The sequence below is a fragment of the Scleropages formosus genome, chromosome 25 (genome assembly GCF_900964775.1).
Source record: "Scleropages formosus chromosome 25, fSclFor1.1, whole genome shotgun sequence".
Taxonomy (NCBI): Eukaryota; Metazoa; Chordata; class Actinopteri; order Osteoglossiformes; family Osteoglossidae; genus Scleropages; species Scleropages formosus.
In genome coordinates this window covers 6,305,548-6,325,815 of record NC_041830.1, presented here as the reverse complement: position 1 = coordinate 6,325,815, position 20,268 = coordinate 6,305,548, and the positions used below count along the sequence as shown (strand labels likewise).

The window sequence follows — 20,268 nt, the reverse complement described above, 5'->3', positions numbered from 1 at the left end:
GGCCAGTTTACTTGGTATATATTTTATATGAGTGTGTATAAAAAAAAAAAAACAAAATATTTAAATTCATTTTATTTTTACACAAGTTGTATCAATTTGCCTGTATGAAGATGTTTTTCAAATAAAGGTTAATTTCAAATATTTGTTGTTCACTTTTTTTTTTTTTTTTTTTTTTAAAAAAATGCAGATTTTGTTGTTCCGTTGCATGCTTGTGCACTTTTATGGTAACAATAAGCCTTAACAGTAAAGGTTAATAAGTCTATATTTAGCAGTGCATAGTGATGCTGGCGAAGGAGCTGGATTTTGAGCCGCACCGCCTTCGCTGCAAACCATCTCCACGAAAGACAGGTGACTGCAGGAGGACCTGCAGCCTCGACAACCCTTCCGAACTTCTTCTCGAAGCTAAATTTCAAGTTACGGGCTCTCCTTGGAGATGTTACCTTGGAAACGGTCCTTTATTTATTTATAGAGATGGCCCAGGTAAAACAAGACGAAAAGAGAGTAGAATGGGGAGCGAGAAGGTGTGTCTGATGCGCCTACGAGAACAAACGTTTGTGTCGAGTCCGTGTTAATATTTAGTAACGAGTGTCTTAATAACGACCCAATGACTCCGTGGAGCCGTGGGCGGGCGGAGGGGATGCAGCGAGGCCCGTCTCTCGTGTCTTCGCGTTGACTTTGGAATGCGTTTCGCTGGGTTCGCTTCGAGCCGCTGCACCCACACAGAAGGACATATCGCAGTGGTGAGTGAAGGAAATTCTAAAAACAGGCATCTGTCATTCCTGCTGAGCAGATCAGCCTTCATATGTAACCTGGAGGTAAAGTACATTTTCTGCCTATATTGCATTTGCGATGGTAGGGAAGTATCAGTAAAAATAAAATGCCTTTTGTTAAAAAGGGAAAGTTGGTGTTATGCAATAAATGGGTAGCGCTGCTGTCTCACAGCAGCTGGGTGGTGTGAGAGAACATGGGTTTGATCCCCACTCAGTCTGTGTGGAGTTTGCATTTTGTCTGCGTGGGTTTCCTCCGGGTGCTCTGGTTTCCTCCCACAGTCCAAAGACGTGCTGTTCAGGTTCCCCCATAGTGTGTGAGTGACAGAGAGAGAGTGTGTTCCACTGATGTACGGATGAGTGACCCATTGTAAGTAGTGTATCTAGCAGTGTAAGTCACCGTGGTGAATAAGGTGTGTGGGCTGGTAACACTACATAGAGTTCGTTGGAAGTCGCTTTGGAGAAAGTGTCTGCTAAATAAATGTAGATGTTTTACGTGACATATAGGAGTGCCATCCGATGAACTTAGTGTCTATGCGACTACCAAAATGTCAGTTACAGTAAAAGCCATGTGTCTTGTCACATCAAAAATGTGGTACCTGTTCTGCAGCCAGTGAGGAAAGCAACATACCCCACACACAGCGTCTCTCAGAGAAACACATGGTTCCCTGAAGGGTGCAGATGCCTCTAGTCAATCGACATATTCCCCTAACCTTCCTCCCCCAGCCAGACCCCCAGAGCAACACACATGGACTTCTGCAGTGCTTGTGCCCACAAGGAGGGTCACGCTGGACCAACCGCTCACCCGTTGCAACTGCGGCCAGCATCACCATGGGAACAAATGTGTTTGGCCCATGTGAATCATAGTTTGAGTATTGAGTCTTGAGCCATGGGGATTGAGACAGCCTGCTTCTATGGGAGATCGACAGCTGCTTCCGTCGAGCTCCACGACAGTACGGCATATGTGATTTTCCCACTGAATCATTTCGACAAAAGGCGAATCGTCAGTTTAAATACTCCAGAACTAAGTTCAACACAGTACTTTCTCAATATGGGTCGAGAATCCCTCCGGGTGACTTTCAGAATAGAATTTACCTTTGCTGTGATGTACGGTGAGCATAATACGCAGAATACTCACTCGCTCGCTATCCCTAACGACCTGTCCAAGTCAAGAGCTTTTTCCCGGGAACATGGGACACGAGGGTTATCAGGGTACAACCTGGAGGGGAAGCCAGTCAATTATAGAGCAGCCACACACACACACGCTACGGGCAATTTGGAATGACCAAATGCATCAACCTCAAACACATGTCTTTGGACTGTGTTAGGAAACCAGAGCACTGGAGGAAACCCACGCAAAAGGAAGAGAACTCTACACAGACTGAGCTGCATTTGAACCCGAACCCACACCCAAACAGCCCGGATACGTTGAGGCAGCAGTGTTACCTACTGCAATACTGTGCTGCCCATAATACACAGAATAATAACAATACACTCTCAAAATTGTGTGATAACTGCACATTGTTTTTTTTAATGCTAAATGGCTGTAATATAATGTATACTTGATTTTACAAGGAAAAAGTTTTTTGTGCTCCTACATTTTTCTTACCCATTGAATACATGAAAAATGGTGTATGCTGAACTGTTGCTTTCTGCCAAAATATATCAAATATTAGATATGAAACTGTACATTCCTTGTTGCAATGCATGCAGTGTTTGCAAATAAAGAATTAAATACACCCAATGTGTTTCCTGCATGGATCTGAAGGGTTTTGTGGGTTGTCCGTACTTGGGGCCACAAAGAAAACGAACATTTTGTTTAGGTTTTAGTGGCAATTCTTGACTACTATGCAGAAAGTAAATGTATTCATTTTCGGCTTTTGCTCCAAGGTGCGAACCTCAAGTCAGGGTGAATTTTTTTAACCCTGATGAGAAACACTGTCAGTTCTCATCACCCCCCTGGGGTTGAACATCTGACCCCAGGTTTAGAGTGCTACAGCAAAAAATGCTTGGAAAATGTACTGTATATACAATGCCTTACGACAAAACTGCTATTTAACAAGAGACGGTCTTTTTCATCTAACATAGTAGGTGTGTAATGATCAACTTCATACGTTGCTTTAGAGCAAATCATATGTGTAGTAGAAAAGCAGAACTAGCGCAAGTGCAAAAATAAGTGAACCCCCCTGTCACACTGGTTCAACCAAGTAGGTAAGTAGAATAAGGTGTGTACAGGTGGCCCTCGACTTACGATGGTTCGACTTACTATTTTTTGACTTTATGATGGTGAGCTGGTGACAGATATTCAGTAGAAACTGTACTTCGAATTTTGAATTTTGATTTTTTTCCAGGCAAGCGTTATGCGGAAGGATACTCTCTTGTGATGCAAACAGCCAATGCAACAGTGGACAGCTGGTAGCATAGTGGTTAGAATTACTGCATTTTGACTTAAAGGTCATAGGTTCAACCTCTACCTGTACTATCCTTGAGCAAGGTACTTACCTTAAAATTGCTCCAGTAAAATCAGCCAGCTGTGTAAATGATTGTAAGCATGTAATAATTGTGACCTTAACATTGTAAGTTGCTTTGGAGAGAAGTGTCAGCTGAATGAATGTTGGGCAGGTGTTGTTTTGAGGGGTGATATCTGAACAATGAATGGGCTGACCGTTCTGTAATGGTTAAAGAATGTAGTGAGTTGCAGAAGAGAAGAGGTTTGGGCAGGTAAATGAAAAATAGATTTGACATATTGCTGATGTTCCTCTGTTTGCTGTTTATTGAAGCTTCAGGACTTGCTGTACCCTGGCTCCACTGTGACAGCCAGATCACTCTTCATCTATGTGGTGCTTTTAGGTTTGCAATTTCTGCTGCCTTTGGTTCTGCTGACTATTTGTATGAATTCCTTAAAAATGGATTTCACAGAAGAGTTCAAGTAAATGTGCTTAACAACTGCAAATAAAGAATTAAATACACCAAAGGTGTGTTCCAAGTCAAAATGTTTCTGACATCTAACTGAATACATGCAGTCCCAGGATTACTGATGAGTTCCGTTCCTAAATCTGTCAGATTTGTACATAAATCAGATAATTGTAGATTTCAGCAGGACAGAGTCTTTTACGTGTGCCATTATTTTTGCTTTGTCCTTTAAAATTGGACTGTAGCCTAACGCTTTTCTAATGTTTGTTGGTGTTTCACCTTTTTCTGATCGCTATGTTATTCCCACTTTAGTTTCAGTCGTGATCATTTTCCTTATCTTTCATGCATCACCATCACTTTTATCACATTTACACTTTGGTGCCATGGTTATGAGGGTAAAAACAAAAAATTAAAGACAAATACAGTAACACAGCCAAGACACTGTTAACAGCAACGTGGTTTTTAATATGATAGGCTTTACGGGGGGGTTCGTAACTACGGGTTGTATGTAAGTCGGATGTTCGTAACCCGTGCACTGCCTGTACTCATAAGAGTATGTAAAAGGAAAAAAATTACTCTGCTGATCATAGGGTATAGTGTAAATAGAAATACAATATTTCTGCAGTTTATATTGATGACTTCATCACACTGGTTGAACAGGTTGGCAAATAGACAGAATTGTTGCACTTAGCTAGACCCTCATATACCCCCATATCCTTGTTTGCACATTCCTATTCTTGCTAAAAAAAAATCCTGATCATGCTGTGATCATGGTTATTCTGTAAGATTCCTGCACTTTAGAACATACTTTATCTAAGCATACATGTTCATTACGGAAACATTCTCGACCTGCATTCTCTTACAGGCTGTCATAGTGGCTCAGTGGATGGTGCAGGTACTTCACAGCTTCTGGGTTGTACATTTAGACATTGGTTCATGTCTAGCGTTGTTTGTGGAGTTGATATGTTCTTCCCATATTTGTGTGGGTTTCCTCACAAAGACTTGCTTTTTAAGATGGACTGGTGACTCTAAATTGTGCATAGTGTGTGTGAGACCAAATGTTTACTTTGCTCTGCTGTTTAAATGAGTGAATGATTTTCGTTCGAGTTTAGCGTAGTGAATTGAGCACTTTCACCTCGGACAAAGCCGTCAAATAGTAATTAATAATCATTGCACATCTACTAAATGAGTAAGTGTAAATGTCATAGCATTTGGTATTTCGAATGTTTTTTCCTCTTCCTAAGCATTGATGTTGGAATCCTGGTTGACTCTCAACTTTATTGATTATTTGGAGTTGAAGGTCAGTGCTGGTGTAATGGAGAGAGTTTTGACTGAAGACCAAGGTGTGATCCTTTTCATACTCGGAGAGGTTATTGAGACTAAACTGCTGCCACGGTTAGTGCTGCGGAGCTGACATTTGCTGGCATGGCTGCCGTGGTGCAAGGAAATGGTACTCCAGCTTCGATAGAAGGTTTTCCGTGTCAATAAGCTTGAACTGAGGCGAAGGACGATGTAGATGAGATGGACTGAGGGCAATACTACATCAGCAATACTATGTTAGGACCCAAAAACTCTATACTGATCCCTTACGCATGATTTAACTTCAGACCCTCACAGCTCAATGCTGGCTAGCAAGCAAATAAATGTCTTCATAATGTTGATACAGCTTTCCATCATATGCTAGAGATTTAAGGCTTCAGTTTTTCCAGTACATGAAGCTCTCATGACCACTGTTGGCCCATCTCTGATTGAAAGCAATTAGCTTCTTCTGATGACCCAGGTGCAAAGACTGCAAGGAGGAGATATCAGGCTATGCTATAGCATTAGAACACAAGACTACTCATGATCCCTCTTCCATTTGAGGGAAAGTAACCCCAGGCCTCCCTGTGACCTACATTCTTGACTATCTGCTGAGGAACAGATTAGATTTCTACTGCCAACCGCTGGCTTGGGGAAGGTCCACTGTGGGCCACACTGAGCTGATCTGGGCAATGCCTAAGCTTAATTACTTTTAAGCAGTGAGCCCAAAGACTTTAGACAGGGTGACGAATTACTGGCAAACGGGGCACAAGGCTTGTGTGCACATGGCACCAGTCCCTTCTACCGTTTTTGTGTTGCGCGCATCTTGCGGAGGAACGAACGCAAAGCCCGGCACAGTTAATCAGGTCTCCAGTTCAATTGTAATGAAAGTCCATTAAGATGAGGTCTGGGACACTCAGGTAAAAAAGAGACTTAATTAAGAAACAATTTTCATGTCAACATTAATTCAATGGCTTCCCAAATGAACTCGGCTTCAGCACATTTGATGCCCTGATTGCAGAACAAATGATAACTAGAGTCTTGCGAGTTGTTCCAGGGTACTCTGTGAACCTATTTTCTATAATTAGCACATTTGCTTATTTAAATGAACGAATGAAATTATTTAAACTTTATTAATCCCAGGAGGAAATGCAATTTTGTAGCAGCAGCATGCAATATAAAAGAGTTTTACACATCTCGGACATACACATACATACAGAAATTGACCAAACAGATGACTAATGGACAGCTGGTAGTGTAGTGGTTAGAACTGGTGCCTTTGAACCAAAAGGTTGTGGGGTTGAGTCTCACTTCCACCTGTAGTACCCTTGAACCTTAAATTGCTCAGCTCTGTAAGTGGGTAAATAATTGTAAGTTGCTTCAGAGAAAATTGTCTGCTGAAATATGAATAAGTTATAATAAAAAAGCAAACATTTAAACAGATGGTGGAGTGATGTGAGATACAAAGAAAGCTCAGTACCACTCAGTTATATGACAAAAGCAGTTGAATTGGTTATGACTAATTTTCTAAGGAAAGGGCTAAAGGCCTAAATAAACAAAGGTCACTTAGAGAAAACAGACAGCTCCCCTCAGAACACAATTTTAATTACAGTTTTAAATTTATCCCAGTGCCACTGATTTACACCATTGTTTTTATTTGTTTCTGATAAATAACAAAATTAGGAGAAGAAACAACTTGAAATTTACTAAATTTACCTGAAATTTTCTCATTATTATCCTCTATTAGAAAGGGGGTGCGGTGGCGCAGTGGGTTGGACCGCAGTCCTACTCTCCGGTGGGTCTGGGGTTCGAGTCCCGCTTGGGGTGCCTTGTGACGGACTGGCGTCCCGTCCTGGGTGCGTCCCCTTCCCCCTCCGGCCTTACGCCCTGTGTTGCCGGGTAGGCTCCGGTTCCCCGTGACCCCGTAAGGGACGAGCGGTTCTGAAAATGTGTGTGTGTGTGTGTGTATCCTCTATTATTTATTGTGGCAAGTTGCAGAACGCCTGAAGCAAACCTTTTTTTTTTTGTCACGGAGTCCTACTAGGACAGCAAAAAAATAGCAAAAAAAAAAAAAAAAACCTGACAAGGCTTACTAAGCAACAGATAAACTGGTAATGCTTAAATAAACTTTTACTTCGACATAGACTGGAAACAACCACCACACAGACTCGTATGGCACCGTATTAAGCTGCAAATAAACAAAGCTACAGAGGCAGATATTTCATCCTTGGCAGGAAGACATTTTGTGGAAGTCGCAGAGTAAATAATTACAGAGCTACTAATGAGCACTAAGATATAAATAGTTGGCGGTAAATTCATTTACATTTCGGCGCAATGAAGGTCAACGACGGAGCAAACTGCTGCAGGAAAAATAGATTATGACCAGCAACGTGCAAAAATGAATAAAATTATCAGGAATAATTACAGACTGAACAGGTTTCATCGATTGCTAAACTCAGTACTCACTGCTAACCATTTTAGTATTCTTCTTAACAAGAACAATAAAAATAATATAATGTCTCCACAGCGCATAATACAAAAACTTTGCACTGTTATATTTAAGATGTAGTCTTTTACCCAGACCAAAAACGTTGTATTTTGGTGATAAAAAAACTCCAACAACAGCGAGTGAAGTTTTCACTAATTCATGACATGATGAACCTCGACGATGCAAGATTGAATTACAGACGGAAAAAGTCAGCCTGCTGGACACAATGCATTCTTTTTTTATTCATTTTTTTAAAAACAAAGTTAAAAGTACACGCAAAGAAAGAAGTGTAATTTTTTAAAAGTTCTGTGTTCGTTTTATGGTGGACTAAAATTCCTTCGTTGTCTTTCATGAGGAGGAGGAGGACCAAGGCCAAGGTAGGCTGTGTTACGTCGAATGTCTTACGTTTATTACATAAAATTTCACGTTCCGAATTTCATATGGAGAAATAATGTGCTGCAGAGTACTTGAATTTATGTTACAAAGAGCCACATCTTTATCATTATGAACTGTGTGGGTTACACAAATCGCCCATGGTGTTGTACAGTAAAGGACACTAAAATGCGCGGGAAACCGTTCAGCGGGCAGGTGCCATTTTTACGAGTTTTTGTACCTTTGAGAATTCAAATCAAAGTCATAAACCGTGTCCTGTAAGTAAGAAAATTAATTATTCCTTCTATATATTACTCTTTACCTCAGATATAAATTTCCCAGCTGTATAAATGGGTAAATAATTGTAATTTAACACTGCAAGTAAGTGTGAAGAAAATGCGTCAGGTAAAAATGTTAGTTAAGTATTGTAAATATAGAGAAATTGCAGTTAGTTTGTTCGCTGTTTAAAGATGCATTCAGTACAGGACAAGGTAACATTAAACAGAAGGAATGGATTCTAGAAACAATAGAAATATAATTTCTCTACACAAAATGGCTTCAGTCATATCTACAGGTGAATGTGATGTTGTGCCTGCTTAACAATTCCCACGTTCATATTCCCACTTTGACAGTGTATAAGCACAGGTGTAATGTGTGCAAAATTGAATTTTCAAGTGTCATATTGGACCTGTCCTGAAATTTGTCCTGTTTTACAGTCTAGCCAGGTACTACTCATTAGAGGAGCTGCAGTGTCAAGCCTCAATGCTTTCAATGCCCTCCAGAGATGTTCTGGTACACTGATGTTAAGCAGATCAAAGGAGCCTTAGGGAATAGTGTTAAATAATTTCAGAATAGTTTTTCATATGTAAAATTGATCTGCATTAACATAAGTGCTTGTTGTTGTTTGCTTTGCGCCAGTACTGTCTCAGCCATCCCCCAAAATCCATCAACTAAGATAATAAATGTTACATGCCTGCAGTCAGTTCTAACCCCATTCCTGCCCCACACATTTTGAGTACCAAGCAGACTTTCCAAAAGCTTTTTAATCATTGGCCCAGATGGCAGAAAAATTATGTAGCATTCTAATTTTAACTAATTTCATACAAATAATGTGGATCGGCAAATGTACAGTTATGGCTATTGTTGACAGAGGGCATAGAGTTCATTTAATTTCATAACCTGCCTTTACTTAACATATCTTAAGTTGCACCTTTGGAGAAAATTTTGGTTTGGGACTTGCTCATGTTGCTTTTTCACTGTTGGGGTCAAGTCTTTTTGGAGCGATTTAGTTAAATACTGAGCGCTGAATGTTCAGCTGTGAACATGCTGGCTGAAAGAACGACTGCCCTCTCCTTCTCTTCATTCACCAGAGGTTTCTCCATTAACACGCTTCACCCTCTTGCCTATGCCGAAGGTCATTCCATCAACATTATTATTTTGCCACTTAATCCTTCTCATACCATTGCACACAATTTGAGATATCAGTAAGGGCAATCTCAACTTGTAACTGGATGCAAGGGCAGAGAATTATTATGTTCCATTTTGGGGGCTGGGGCCTAGAGGATCTGCATTGTATTCTGGGTACAGCACTGATGTTTGGGAGCACCAGTGGCCATTGTTGAAGGAGACCTTTTGAACTATGCAACAAAATAGCAGGTCATGTTTCTTTTGTGCGATGGACCAGGTGGTCGGCAGCCTGACATGTTTCGAAAAGGCACGGGGCACATGCATGATTTATAAACGAGGCTATTATGAACTCCTTGGCCCCATCTATTTCGCTTGTCTTCCGGTACTATACATCTCCTTGTTTCTCACGGTCCATTAGCCACAGAGCTTGCATTCTCCATGTTTTGGTCTTCAGTCGTCAAAGGATCAAAAGGTGTCCATTGCAAAAAATTCCCTTGAATTTCGACTACCTTTTTCCTATTATAACCTTTGAAGGTCTCTTGTGGTCATTTTTGAGTTTTGGTCTTCATACTTTGGCCCAGATTGAGAAGTTTGTTGTGATTTTCCAGTTCCCTTTTTGTCTCATACATTCATTGCTCGGTTAATGTCAGGGTAAGTGGTCAAAATCCCTGGAACCTCTGATGTCCTGTAACCACACTATTGGGGACATGCCCTGTCTTATGTTACAGATACTGTTTTAGTCACTTGGACAAGGACAGTGAACTTTTAGTTAAGTACAAATTTGATGAAATGACACATTACAAAATAAAAATAAGCAACAGAATTGCAAAATGAATTAAAGAAATATTTATTCATTACAGGGCGGTGGCACAGCGGGTAGCACTGCTGTCTCACAGTGCCTGGGTGGTGCGAGAGGACGAGGCTTTGATTCTCGCTCAGTCTCTGTGGAGTTTGTGTGTTCTCCCTGTGTCTGTGTGGGTTTCCTCTGGGTACTCCTGTTTCCTCCCACAGTCCAACTACATGCAGTTAAGGTGAATTAGTGACTTTAAATTGCCCTTAATTTGTGTCTGTGTGTGGCAGGCCTGCAATGGACTGGCATCCCATGCAGGGTGTAATCCCCCCCCCCCCCCCCCGCCCCCCAGTTTGGTGCTCAATGCTTCTAAAATAGGCTTTGGATCACCGTGACCTTGATCAGGAGAAGGGGTATTTGAAAATGGATAGTTTTTTTTAATTATGCTCATGTATGCAGTGTGCATCTGTGAGCTGCACTGCGTGTGTGGAGGCCAGTATTACAGATGGATGTAAGTGCTGTGTGTGTTCCCTAAGCTGAGTGTTAGTGAACGTAGTCTAGAAAGGACATGGTCGTTAAAGTGCGATGTTGCTGACTGCAGATGATTTTAAGTGTGCTGTGACTGTGTTGGACAGATACATCAAAAGAATCTGTTTTACTGAACGATCAGCTAGTATGCAATTGCACAAATGGTGCTAAAGTCTAGGTAAGTTACATGTGTAGGTTACACCAAATTTGAGCTAGTGGTGCAGTACTGAAACAGTCCTTCAGGTGTCCTGACTGAAAGGGAAACTTTCAGCCCATTGATGTTCTGGCCCATACAACAAGGACTTCATAGACTAGATGGAGTCCTTAGAGCATGCTTCTATGTGCATGCCCTGGTACTTTATTCTCCTTTCTGTGACCTTTAAGGGTGTCAGCCCCGTGGAATTCCCTCAGTTACCATTATATCTCGCTGCTTGAACGATGTCAATCTGGCTTGCAGCAATGCAGAGATTTTCTGTCCCTTTAAGAGCGGAGATGGAAAGGAGGCGGGGGGGGGAGCAGAATGCATTAATCTAACATGAGCTAATTTTTTTTTCATCCTTAGCTGTGCTGAACAGCTCCCCTGCACACACTCTGAGGCATAAGCACGGATGCTAACGACGTACGCGCACTCACGGGTGCGCGTATGGTGTCACAGTGCCGCTGGACAAGAGCCATAGCAAACGAGGATCCGGGCTGGGAGGAGAAAGAGGAGGAAAGAAAGGAAGGAGGACGGAAGGAGGAAAGGAGCAAATAGGAGCAGCAGCAGTCTGAGGAAAGACAAGCACAGTGTGAAAGGAAAGAGACAGGAGAGAGGAGGAGGAGGAGGAAAAAAAAACAATATTACGCACAACACAAGTGCTTCGTGTTGCAGAATGGGAAATGCACCATCCCAAGGCATGTCAACTCTATCTCCATGCATACTTTAGTAGCAGGTATTTTTAATTTGCGTGTTTTCCAACTGCTGGCTGTCAGTTCTTCTGTATGTGTTGGGGTGATGTGGGGGTGGGGGGGTGGGAGGTTAATGTGCTTTGCTGGAGTTTGAAATAATGCTCATGCTTTTTTATACTGTGTTCAAGCTAAAGCGAGGGGAACCTGTGCAGCATGGTATGGAATGCTGGTGTGTGTGTGTGTGTGTGTGTGTGTGTGTGTGTGTGTGTGTTTGCGCATGCATAATGGAACTGGAGTGCTCAAAGGGGTCTGGTGCTGATGCAAGTGCAAGCACTTTGTGTGCATAAGGCAAACCATAACCGCTTTTATGTGCTGGTCTGTGGAGAAATGGAAAGGACAGGGAGGATGTATGGTGTGTGTGTGTGTGTGTGTGTGTGTGTGTGTGTGTGTGTTTGTGTGTGTGTGTTTGTGTGTGTGTGTCTGTATGTGTGTGTGTCTGTATGTGTGGAGAGGAATGTGGGGAAGAGACCGTGTTGCCGCTTGGGGAAGCCTCAAGGAGCAAGTGTCTGTCTGACACATCGGGAGCAGGACCAGATAGCAGAGTAGGGGCCAGATGAGGCAGTGATGGATGTGCCTTGACAGGTTTCCTTGTGGACTTCCTTTATGCATCCAGGAAAGCGGACGGACGCCCAGGCTGTGTGTCGCTGGAGGGAAGCAGGGAGTTCTTTTTTCATAGGAATCTGGCTGAGTTGATGGAGCCCTCAAATGCCATGAAATGGCTAACAGGGTAAAGTGTGCAGGTGTGTGGAGCAAGGTGGCTACAGTCTTCTGTACGAAGGCACTGCAGAGTACAAATGCAGAGAGAGATGCTAGCTGATGCAGCGCTGAAGGACACAAGAGATGTGGGGAATGCTGGGGAACTCTGGAGAAATGACAGGGACACACGGCGGGGCTTGGTGGAAATAGAGTGGGCTGGATGCGAGGGCAAATGAACCGAGAGGAAAGAGAGGGAGGGAGGGAGGGAGGGAAGGAGGGAGTAGAGGCTGCTACCTCCCTATGGGAAGCACACACCTGTCACCTGGACACAGTCTTGTTGCTGCAGAAAACATTGTCATGTGCAGTGGAAGGTCGTGATAAGGACTGATAAAGAGGTGGAGGTGTTCTGAGCAGAAATGCTGTACATGAGCAGAAGTGTGGATGAGTCAGTAGATAGGAAGAGAAGGTGTTAAAGATGAGAGCAGAAAGCTCTAAAGAATACAATACTTCTGTAGAAGAAGAAACACACAGACACACGCACACACTGTCTGAAACCGCTTGTCTCAAGTGGTGTCGTGGTGAACCGGAGCCTAACCCAGCGACACAGGGCACAAGGCTGGAGGGGGAGGGGACACACCTAGGATGGGATGCCAGTCCATTGCAAAGCACCCTAAGCAGGAATCAAACTCCAGAAGAAAGAACGATTAGTGTAATTTTAATGTGATCATAATGTAAAACCATAATCATGTTAATGGCTATAAGTTTCTTTAACATAAGTGTCCTGCAAAGTAGAAATACATCTTAAAGCAAGTGTCTTGGAAATGAAAGCTTATGTTTTAGGAAAAATAAAGAGCAGAAGATTTTAAGGATTATTTTTATGGTTGGCAAAGGAATTAGACAACATTCCTCCCATGCAACATAACTAGTGTCAGAAGCGAGGTCAATTAAAAATATGAGATTATGTATAATGATGTTTATCCAGAGTGAAATAAACGCAAACGTCTGTCTAATGAACACCTGCGGGAGGTGAAAGGATCAGTGATGACGAGTTCCGGAAAGGGAAATGAGAGCATTCACAAGCTCACAAAGTGGTGAATAGGACCCTTTAGAGAAACCTGATTATGACTGAGTGGCGCTGGCTGTGGTGTCTTTGAGACCAACTGTCTCCACTGGCTCTCTCTAACAGCCTGAAGTCATCTCCGTGCCTGATTGGTACGCAATCAGCCCTGTCTTTCCCTGCCGCGTGAGGTGTTTCCATATTCATTTCCTGTCTTTTTTGGGATAGTCTTGACTGCTATCACCAGTGTGGTCTTTAACTTATTGGATTTATTGCCTTTGATGCAGCTGACTGAGGGTGGCAGGTTGCTGATAACATTTGATGATACTGGATAGGGGGGCAGAGTGGGACTGGTCCACACAGCTTTGGTCTGGCCAGGCTCTGAGCATTTCTCACATGGCATCGATGTACTGTCATAAGTGACCTCGCTTCTCTGCCAAGCCTGCACTTTTTTCCAAGGTCATCAAAGATGGCTCAGGTTAATGCAAAGGCATGAGTCCTGTCTCAGGATGAGTGAGAGATCCGCTGCATTGTCAAGGTTACTGTCATCTTTGCAGATTCTTTCATCTGGGCACCTTCCCTGTAGACCTGCCCTAACTGGTTTTCCCACTCTTAATAAATAAATCACCATTTATGGCTGATTCTTTGCCTTGCAACTTCGACATGTAGGAAAAAAAAAAGAATTGTTCAGGCTGAAATTTTGCTCAGTAGTCCATTGTGAGTACTCTATATTATATGCGTTTCCTTATCCTCAGTACTGCAAACATTTCAAGTATTACAGTAACACAGATATGAAGTATTATAATTTGTACAATCTCTTGTGTAGTGAAGTGGTTAAATCATAATTTTAATTGATTTTGGTATTTCAAATCATGTTTTTTAATCATGCCCTGTACAATTTTATATTGTTTAGAGTTACAGTTTGTCTTGCATTGTTTTAAATTGTATTTAGAAATTAAAAAATAATTGAAATGATTATGAAAACTGTAAAATGCAGATGAAAGCTAGAAGACAATACAGGGATATATTTGCAGGAAATTGCAGACACAAAAAATGTTGGAAAGCACAATGTGGTATCATATCAGTGCTGTGAAAATATTGTATTGTAAATTATTTTTATGTTTAGCATTCCGTATTAGCAGATATTGGCCTTATCTGGCTAATGGAAATATTCTTGAATTGCAGGGACTCGGAGTTGAAAGCGGGAAATTTAATTATACCCCTTGTCTGCAGAGTCTGTGACAGAATATGACAGAAATGCTGGGTTGGTAACTGCAGTGCTTCTCTGGGCTTTCAAAGCCTTTTATTCCAAGGTTCGCGTTGGAATAGAGATCTGAAGATGATTTTTGATAGAAATATATAGGCTGCTTTTCACTGAAGTCACAAGTCTGTCTAGAAAAGCTATAAAACACCTGCAATGTCCTTTGAGTGTACACAGGCAGATATGATGATATCAATATGTATGTATGATGTTTTGGTGTGTATATTTTTTAGTGTTTATTCCTTTGTAGTGAGATTTGTCTGTGTTTTGGTGAGCTTCTGATTGGAAAATGTGGAATGGTTTCTTGCATGTATGGGAACTGTGTAAATACAAAATTGTGTTCATGTGTGTGCGCACAGTGTACTCTGCCAAACTCATCGCCTGCTGGAGTTTGTGCGCACAAGGCTATATCGTCCGATTGGCTGCCGATGACGGCATGATGTACAGCAGCATACAGCGCTGTTGGCTGCGCTGGGGAGGGAGATATGAAGGGTGGGGGGCTTCTGAACTAAATTAACCTGCTAGTAGGAGAGCTGCTCCAGGGGGGTCAGTGCAGCTGCAGCTTCACCATTGACACAGGAGGGGTTTGGCGAGATGTGAAGTGTGCTGCTGAATGGTGTCAGCCTTCACTCTGGGACTGTCATAGTTCTCCATGCTGGAGGACTGCTGCCCTCAGTTTCTTACTTAGACTTTGAAGAGCTTTCGCAAGTTTCAAAAATCATTCAACTATCTTGGTCTGTTTCATATGTACAGTACATTACTTCATTTAGCAAATGCTTTTTTCCCTAAAGGACTTCCAGTGAAAACTATGTAGTGTTTTCGGCCCACACTTTATTCACCCAAGGGGACTTACGCTGCTGTATACACAACTGACAATGGGCCACTCATCCATACATCAGTGAAACACACTATGGATGAGTAATCTACTTGAACAGTATGTCTTTGGACTGTGGGAGGAAACCCACTCAGACAAAGGCTAATCGTGCAAACTCCACAAACAGTAAGCAGAGATCGAAACCAAGTCCTCTCGCACCATCCAGGTGCTGTGAGACAACAGTGCTACTTGCTGTGCCACCGTGCCGCCTATCTTTATTTGAAATTTTTTACTTTCAGTGAGGTGGGGGAATCATACTGAATTTGTCCTCCTCAGAACAATAGCAAAATGAAATACTCCCTTTTTAAGGGGTCAAGAGAAATTTCAATTGGACATTGAGTTCAAATAACTTTTGTGTCGCATGCTCAGAACAATATTGACAATAACAATGACAAACATGCAAGCGAGCAACTGTAATAACAATCAAGGTGCATCTTAAGAGACAAGCGTAGGAGAAAAGGCCAGAAGACAAGGGAGAAGAGGAAACAAAACTCCAAAGGCTGGTACAGGAGCCTAAGGCCAATTGGCTGCCCACCATTACTATGCATTCTAACCATATGCAGTTATAAAAAAAAAGTATAGTGCATAACAGTCAGTTTCTGCACTGGTCATGCTGCCATCTGGCCTCCTTTGTCTGATCACCAGTTGATTGTCAGTTGATAAACGATAGCCAGTGCAGCGACAAAGGCTTTTACATCTCAGACTGGTGAAGTCAGCACTTTAAAGAAGTGAGAGGCAGTCAAATGGATATATTAGGGTTTTTCAAACATTCTTCAAGTAGACAGACGCAGGGAGACAGACAGCTGGACAGAAAGTAACATGGGCAGAAGCAGCAACGGCTTTATTCAAAGTATGAAAGTAGAAGAAAATATGAGGTGTTAAAACTTGATTTTAAACATGCAAATGAAAGGCCATTTATAACTTTGGCCAGTAGACTTTTCTGTCGCATAGGGCTCCTATTACTAAAGCGTAATAAAACAGCCAAGTGTTATTTATCATAGGAATTACCAAAAGTAAAGTATCCTGTGACTCAAGAGTGAATTCTGGCTTGATGGTTTCACGGTTTTTTAATATGCACATCTTTGTATTTTGTTGCAAACTGGTAAATGGCTTGTTTATGAAAGGATAGGAGATGAGCCTGAGGTTTAATTGAAGGTTATTGATGCTTGATGCTTTTGTCAAGGCCATGACAGCCCTTCTGCGAGATGTTTTCAATCTTGTTTTTGTAATGTTTGAATGAAGTGCTTTTGTTTTTCAAACTGATTATATTAACAGATCATTTGCTTTCCATTATGAATGGATAGTGAAATTAGAACATTTTCCTGCTACTTTTATTTTGAGGGTGATATACACAGGAAGCAAAGAATTTCTGTTACTCAGTTAAACACAAGATAATGAGAACTTACATAATTATTGTGTACCTGTGTGATAAGAGAATTTTTAGTTCTCCTATGTAACTATACTGCATGATAGAGTATCATGTGAATAACAATTGATTTTTCTCCAGTTACCCATCATGTTGTAAGCCTTGTGAAATAAGTAGGAAAAACACGTTTATATTCAAATTCATCAAAGATGGCTAACTATTTGTGTTTATACTAAATATGGTTTATTAGAAAGCATCATCATAATTGGTTACATGTAAGCCCTGCTTGAAATTTTATTTAGTCTCTTTCCACCAAAAAGACAGTAGTTAGATGGTCAGCTGAACATATCTGCAAGAAAAGTTTAACAGTCAGTCAGCTAAACAGTTTTTCAATGCTGGTGTGTTCTGCATCTGGGACGAGCGCTATGGTGACATTGGCTGTGTGTATTTTAAAGGGTAAAGGGAGTTAACAGGCCTGGCAGTTAAGAGGGATGAGTAATTGGAGGCTGTCACATGGGTATGGTTGCATCAGAGGTGTGAGACTCCTAGAGACTCTTCCTCTGGAGACCTGTAGATGATGGGGCTGAAGCTGCCTGCTTCCCCTTTAAATCACACCTTACGATCACCAGTGCTGACAGCACCCGGAAATTGACTCACCAATATAGCTTTTAACTGCGGAACAGTTTATTATTGGCTTGAGAGCTCCTTGAGTGCTGCACTTGTTCACCTCTTGTCAAAGGAAAAGCACTTGTCTAGACTGGGTTGTGATGAGCGAGTCTCTTGTGTGCAGATGCTGGTCTCTGTTAGGTCCAGTTTAAAGGTACCTGGGCCTTTAGCCTGTTATCACATGTCTGAGTGAATAGGTGCTCTGCAGTGCTGAAGTCAGGGGTGAAAGGGTTCCCCTGTGTATGATCATACCTCAACCTGTGTATTTCTGGCCCAGGGACCTTTGGGACCCTCTACTGCTGCAGACATCAATTCCCCACCCTTGTTACCTTGCACAACTTACAGAGTGGGGGCTGTGAGAGATGAAGGAAAATCTAAAGCCAAGCCCTGCAGCATTCAGTTTTCATAGTGAGACTACGATAACAATCTGTCATTATTATTTCTGCCTATTTGTCTTACTTTCCCTCAGTCCCAGCTCATTCAGATTTGGAGTATTTTGTATGGGAATCAACACAGTTTGCAAATGGCGGTGCTGTGAAGAAGAATAAGCTGCTGCAAATGGTTAAATCCTGATATTTCTCCAGTCATTGCAACAGCAACTCTCAGGACCCGGTTCGTTATTAGATATCATCACTGTCAAGCTACGTAATTATTCGCTTCTACTTCTGTAATTTGGAGAAGGTTATTAATGCCTAGTTACCATAAAAAATGCATTCACACTAATTGAGGCACAGTTAACATCTGCATTTTTACAGTTAATTAGTTTCCTACTTGTAGTAGGTTTTCTTGTGTTTATCTCGCACAGTGGCAGATCGGACGCTTGCATAGTTGTTGGAGAGTAGATGAATGTGCAGGCCTGAGGGTGTTTGTTTTAACAGCATTATGATGTACCGCCGCACTGCTGTTGATGCTGTCCTTGGTCCTCGCAGCCAATGAGGGCTGAGCAATTGGGAAAGTGGGCGGTGACAGCTAAATGTGATTATTTATAATGAAGGGCATTCTAATTGGAACAGTGGACAAACAGAAAAAATGAGATAACGGTATGCATACTGTTACTGCCGTTCTCTTCTTTTTTGCATTGGGCACCACATTTATTTATTTAGCTAATGCTCTTCAAAGGAAATGACAATTTTCCCATTTATAGTAATTTTACTGGAGCAATTTGGAGAAAGTACTCTGCTCAAGGGTAGTACAGCAGAAGCAAGGATTTACACCCAGATCCTTTGAATGCAGCGCTTTGGCTTGCCGCTATGCTACCTGCTGTTCACATTTGTTTTAATTCTTCCTTAATTCAACACTGCGTTAGGGACAATCTTTCCTTTAGCATAAATAACAGCAAAAGACCTGGAAATATCACACCTAAGCAGAGGCAGATCTGGCACTCTTTCTTCCTCCTGGTGTGAGAACGCTTGCAGTGTACCAACTGCTGGCATCGACAAAGCACACCGCTGGTGAGGGGCCACACCTCGTTCTACACACAGCTCAGATTAACAGCATGTGCTCTTTACCTGCAGCTCCCAGAAAGCTCAGCATTTGTTTGGTCATAATGCAGCATATTACACAATTGTTCTGGGGCAATGAGTAAGTGCACCTCGTGTGGAATACGCTTATATTACTGCATTGTAGCTTCAGTCATAAGCTTCAACAGGTCCGGCTCTGTGTTGTCTGAGATGGAGGTCTTCATTGGTCTGAGCGCATATTCATGAAGGGGGGTTTATTTATTGTTTAGTCTCAAGTTAGTATGAGTTATTAATATAGAGGCAAAAAATAGAATTTTGTACATTTTTCATTGAGGTTCCTCTGAGTACCAGAGCATCCTTCTGGTTACAGTATTGTTGTGAAAGATTGAGTAAAATAAGCAGTATACTCAAGTACAAAGTCAGATTTTATATTAACTTCTTAAAGTGTCTGCATTTCCCTATTGTCTGCACCTCTCTGCAGCTTGTTGAGTGTACAAATAAATGCAAACCCTGTTTTGGCGTTTTCCTCTGTGTTCATAGGTTATTTACACATCAAGGGAAAAGTATGAAAAAGTTACTGTACCAGAGGAAGGAATTTATGACAGAATTGAATCAAGATTTAACTTTCATGAAAGATTAAATTAATTGGGTTTTTTAATACTTTGTTTGGTGGGACCTTTTACTGTTGAAGTTTAATTCTAGTTTGTCATAAATTTTTGGGGTCCTGCGGAATACTGGCAACAAATTAAAGGTACTGTAAATGCTGCTGGAAGTTGCCATACTCCTTCCAGACATCAGTCCAGCACAGCAGTCAAGGAAATGCATTTCCTTGAGAGGAAATTGAAATGGCGAGCTTAAAAAATAATGAGACCACTTGTCAACTCTCTCTTCTTCACCTCCAGCCCTGTTTTCATTCTCAAGATACAGGAAGTGCCATGCCACTGAAGAATACAAAGCAGGCAAGTTCCCCGTGCCCCCCCCCCCCACTCTCTTCCCTGGGATAATTACCAATTTATTGAGCTGTACACAAAGATTTATCCGTTTGCAACATGCCAGTCAGCAACATCAAGAGTAGCCTGGTTCTATTTCTCTTCCTTCTTCCAGCACAGAACTGTACTGTTAATTGATGAAATGCCTCCACACATGAAATATCAAAGACATAAATAAATACATGTTTAAACACCCATTTTAGAGGAGGAGGGCAGGGGTGTTTGTGAAACAAATGGGACTCAGCAATTTTTATATAGAACAGTTATGGTTATGAAAATGTGCATCCTCTTCTAGTTAATTAAGGATGACTGTAAAAAATATGATGCATTCATGAAAAACTTTCCCATCTCTTTGTTACTTGCTCAAACAGTATTAAAAAAGTAACA

The 20,268-nt window shown here is 41.7% G+C and overlaps 1 protein-coding gene across 13 annotated transcripts in view; it reads left to right on the top strand.

Moving 5' to 3' along the window:
- The first annotated feature begins 11,130 nt into the window (after nt 1–11,130).
- Nucleotides 11,131–20,268, top strand: part of LOC108928242 (SRC kinase signaling inhibitor 1-like) — a 151,979-nt gene continuing 142,841 nt past the window's right edge. For all 13 annotated transcript variants that reach the window (XM_029249224.1, XM_029249223.1, XM_029249221.1 and 10 more), the window contains exon 1: nt 11,131–11,496. In XM_029249224.1, coding sequence (XP_029105057.1) covers nt 11,478–11,496 — 19 coding nt within the window. In that variant the 5' untranslated portion in view covers nt 11,131–11,477. The remainder of the gene's footprint in view (nt 11,497–20,268) is intronic.